The sequence below is a fragment of the Gossypium hirsutum genome, chromosome A13 (genome assembly GCF_007990345.1).
Source record: "Gossypium hirsutum isolate 1008001.06 chromosome A13, Gossypium_hirsutum_v2.1, whole genome shotgun sequence".
In the NCBI taxonomy this organism is placed as follows: Eukaryota; Viridiplantae; Streptophyta; class Magnoliopsida; order Malvales; family Malvaceae; genus Gossypium; species Gossypium hirsutum.
Genome location: NC_053436.1, coordinates 70,251,335 through 70,256,456, shown reverse-complemented (window position 1 = coordinate 70,256,456; position 5,122 = coordinate 70,251,335). Strand labels below are relative to the sequence as shown.

Here is a 5,122-nt window from a genome sequence, read left to right as displayed (position 1 = left end):
AAAATACCAGTTTTCGGCATTTCGGCTTTTCGACTTTTGCCGATCCAGACTAAGAAAGAGGGGTATTAGTTACACACCTGTTTGCGACGATATGCTGACGAGATCCACACACGAACCGCCTACAATTGGATTACTAACACGTTAATCTAACTATTCAAATACAAACTACGTATTAACCCCTTACAATATTCGGCCAACCACACCTACAGATCATAGTAAGCTTATAAGAAATCAATAAGCAACTCATTAACAAATTTTTGTCAATGTTTACCACATAATCATAATTTCACTGCAAGCTGTCTTCCTGAACGACAGTCACTAAATCATTTATAACTGGAGCTACAAAACTCCAAATCAAGTGCCATTAATTTTTCCTAAAAATAGACTCATATATCTTCTATCCATAAAATTTTCAGAATTTTTGGTTTGGCCAATCAATACCAGATTTTTCTCAAAGTTTCCCATGTGTCACTGTTTGACTAATCTAACCACCCTTCATTACGAATCAAATTTCTCATTGTACAGAATTAAAAATATGTTCTTGTTTATTTCATTAGAAACTAGACTCAATAAGCTTTAATTACATAATTTATTCAGCTTCTACTTCTTCTCCCACAATTTATGGTGATTTTCCAAAGTCACGTTACTGCTGCTGTCCCAAGCAGATTTATTACCAAATCACTCTTTCACACATACCTTGCATGCATGTTATTTAAACATGTAAATCACCAATCAATCATCACATATCTATGATTTTACTTAAGTATAATCTCCATTTCATCATTTTAAAGCACAACATGTTAGCTGATTTTTCCCTTTAACATCTAAGGCACATGCATGCTCATTTGTTTAGCTCAACTTCACCTATCTTCCATTTTTCATCAAAAGAACATGAAACAACAACCATTTCCTTCATTTTAATTCATGACTAAATGCTCACAACACAACCAAAAATCAAAATATACTTCAAGAGTTAAGGTAGAATCAAGAAGAACTCATGAACCTCAAAATAGTAGCAAGGTACCAAGAACTTACCTTCAATTTTCCTCCTCCTAATGACCGAATACTCAAGAGCTTTCTCCTCTCCTTTCTCTTCTCTAACTTTCAGCTATGATGAACAAAGATGGACAAAACTTTGTTCTTTTCACCCCTTTTTCTTTTAATAAAACTTCATATTTCATCCATTTAATTCTTTAATACAAAAGACATGAAATTCTTATCATGAAACATTTACCTAACCCATTATCATGAAACATTTATCTAACCCATTATCATGGAACATTTACCTAACCTATTATCATGGAACATTTACCTAACCTATTATCAATTTGTATCAATTTGTACCATAAATTATGGATATCAAGTGCACATTTTGTCTACAACAACATGATGGCTAGCCACTTCATGTAAAATGGGAGGTTTGTCATGCAAATCCTCCTATTTTGCACTCCTATTTATTTGGCCACTTCAATTTAGCCTATAGCATTTTCAAACATTTTCACATAGGTTCTATTTCATAATTTCACCCCATTTTTCTTATGGAACAAAAATTAACTAAAATTGTCGGGTTCTATCTTAAGTTTGGGCTTTCTAGAGGCCCATTAACATAATTAAACCTATGCCAACATTCACAGGATTCTCGAAAATTGGGGCGTTACAGACTAAGTCGACCCTGTAATGGCCCAAATTTCGGAGATATCAAAATAGTGATTTGAAATCACTAAATCTGACATGTGAGTTTAGATATTAGTAAGTAAATGTTTAGTGTGGTTTTAGAAATAATTTTGAATTAGTGAAATTATGAATTAAAGGAAGTTGTAGATAAAATGGGATAAAAATGAGGTATTGAGACCTCGAATTCATAAACCAAGCCAAAAATATTTTTAGAAATATTTATGGAGTGTTAATAAGTTAGTATTAAAGTTTCGTCAAGAAATTTTAAGTTTCGATAGTTAATTAGGTAAAAAGAACCAAACTGAGTTAAGTGCGAAATTGTGAGATGTGATTAAATAGCTTTAGTAATAATTAAAGGAGGACTAAATAGGCAATTAAACACCTATTATTGGGCTGGACGGCATGTGTGTGCAGGAAAAATAAAAATCAAGTGTGAACAAGGTGCAAAATTGGAAATAGGGAAAAAATTTAATAGTAAAATATGATGTAGTTAGTAAGTCTAGACAATTCAACATTTTTCTTCATATTCATCAGCTAAAAACACCATTAGAGAGCTTTTAAGAAGCTGGTTTTTATATTCTACAGCATGTAAGTTCAAATCTTGATTATTTCTTGTAATTTTTGTGTTTTTAAGATTTTTACAACTAGGTCCACTCGTTTAATTCATTAGCTTTTGATTTCATGGGTAATTTTGAAATTTCCCATGAATAAGTGCTGAAAGTTTATGATGATTTATCATGGAATTGAAGTTTTAATTTTATTATATGATAATTTATGAAGAGATTTTTATAGAAATTAATTTTAGGATCTAATTGTGAAAATTGTTGAAATTAGGGTTTTGTGTTGAAGTTTTGAATGTCCAAGACTGTGAAGTAGTTTGTAGTGTTTATATAAAATGATATTTGAAAGGAGTTAGTTTAATTGATGAATAAATTAAGCAGGGACTAAATTGTAAAAATTAAAAAGTTTGGGGTAATAGTGTAATTTCAAAAATTTTTGATATGTATGATTCTTGGAATATGTATGATGTGAAAAGTGTCTAGAATTACACGCCATATAAATTTTTGATAGTGTGATGTGTATGATCTGATCTAATCCTTATTTTTATTATAGATTATCTTCGATTCGAAAAGATGTCAGATAGACCAGAACAAATTGAGCAAGAAGAAGTTAACAGTAGAGTACAAACCTCTGAACAAGGAACAAGTAGTGAAGTTCCAATTTCATTTATACGAGAATAAGAACTCAAAAATATGATTTATGGATTCATGAATCAGTGGTATAATGAGAATGTGCAAGAAAGAAATCAGACTCAGCAACCTCCTCCCCCTATTTCAACATCAGTAGTACCCCCAGTTGCTCCTCCACCTCCTCCAACAACTAAATCTAATAAACGTTCTCCATTTGGAAAGCTCAGAAAACATGGGGCTGAAAAATTTCAGGGAAGAACAGATGATGACCCCGTCAAAGTTGAATATTGGCTACAAAATATAATGAGGGTTTTTAAGCAAATGGCGTGTTCACCAGATGATTACTTAATATGTGTTGTGCCATTATTGAAAGAAGAAGCTTAAACTGGTGGGAAACAATAGAAGCTATTGTACCAGCTGAGAAAATCACTTGGGAATTTTTCCAAAATGAATTTAAGAAGAAATATGCTGGTAGAAGATATCTGGATAAGAAGAAAAGAGAATTTATCGACTTGCGACAGGGAAACAAGTTAGTGGCTAAATATGAAAGAGAATTTGTTTATCTGAGTAAATATGCACGAGATATTGTACCCACTGAGAATTTGTTAGCATGGGTAGTGTACAAAATACCCAAAGGCCTAAGTGCCAACATTGTGGAAGAAGTCACCCCAGTGAATGTAGAAGTAAGTTAGGGACTTGTTATAAATGTGGGGCCACGGATCACCTTATTCGTGATTGTCCCCAACTACAAGTAGAAGAAGTGGAACAGAAGGAGAAACAGAAAACTCCTCCTCAAAAAAGAGGACGCTCTGGTCAGAGCAGTGCCATCGGGGCTACTTGTTCAGGTATGAAAGATATTGCTAGTCGATCAGAAGATAGGGCCCCTGCTCGTACTTATGCCATTTGAGCAAAAGAAGAAGCAATAGCTTCGGATGTAATTGATGGTACTTTTTATCTTTATGATGTTCTTGTGTATGCTTTAATAGACCCTGGGTCTACTCATTCATATATTTGTACTATGTTAGTATCTGAAAAGAATTTAATTGTTGAGCCTACTGATTATGATGTACAAGTTACAAATCTGTTAGGTCAAAGTGTGGTAGTTAATTTAATATGTCATAACTGTCTACTGACAAATAAGGGTTGTGATTTCCCCGTTGATTTGATGCTGCTACCCTTTCGGGAATTTGTTATTATCTTGGGCATGGACTGGTTAATGAAATATGATGCGGTAATGAATTGTCGAGAAAAAAGAATTAGTTTGAAATGTCTGACACGAGATATTATTTTGGTTGAGTCTGGAAATTTGGATGATACGGTTAGAATGATTCCATCTATTTTTATTCAGAAATTGTTGCTTAAAGGAAATAAGGCTTATTTAGCCTATATTCTTCATACTCGAAGTTCTAAATCAAAGTTAGTGCAATTATCTGTTGTGAATGAATCCATGGATGTATTTCCTAAAGATTTACCAGGTTTACCACCTGATAGAGAGGTTGAGTTTGTGATAGATGTGCTTCCGGGAATAGCTCCCATATCAGTGACACCATATAGAATGGCTTCAGCAGAATTAAAAGAATTGGAGACACAATTGCAAGAGTTGTTGGACAAAGGGTTTATTAGACCGAGTATGTCGCCATGGGATGCACCTGTCTTATTTGTGAAAAATAAGGACGGTTCATTGAGGCTGTGTATAGATTACAGATAGTTGAATAAGGTAACAATTAAAAATAAATATCATTTGCCTCGTATTGATGAGTTATTCGATCAGCTTAAAGATGCTGCGGTGTTTTCAAAGATAGATCTCAGATCTGGGTATTATCAGTTAAAGGTAAAAGAATGTGATGTACCGAAAATAACTTTTAGAACTCAGTATGGTCACTATGAGTTCTTAGTTATGCCATTCGGTTTGACAAATGCTCCTGCTGCTTTTATGGATTTAATGAATTGAATTTTTCAGTCTTACCTGGATAGATTTGTGGTTGTGTTTATTGACGATATACTGATCTATTTAGGGATAGAATCTGAGCATGCTCAGCACTTGAGAATTGTACTGCCACTACAAGAAAATAGACTTTTAGGGGCGTTTTCCCAAGCGCTGCAAAAAAGCCTCTATAGGAGACGCCGCCAAATTTTGCGGTGTTTATCTGAAAAAAATGCCACAAAAGATCAAGGCTTTTAGCGGCGTTTGTTGGGGAAGCGCCGCTAAAAGCCATGATTTTTAGTGGCGCTTTTTTCACAAATGCCACTAATTTTGA

The 5,122-nt window shown here is 33.7% G+C and overlaps 1 protein-coding gene across 1 annotated transcript; it reads left to right on the top strand.

Annotated features, from left to right (window-relative positions):
* Positions 1–3,474: 3,474 nt before the first annotated feature.
* LOC121212314 (uncharacterized) lies at positions 3,475–4,572 on the top strand. Its single transcript, XM_041084775.1, has 3 exons — positions 3,475–3,754; positions 3,851–4,095; positions 4,213–4,572. The coding sequence occupies exons 1-3, from the start codon at positions 3,475–3,477 to the stop codon at positions 4,570–4,572; spliced, it is 885 nt and encodes a 294-aa protein (XP_040940709.1).
* The last annotated feature ends 550 nt before the right edge of the window (positions 4,573–5,122 follow it).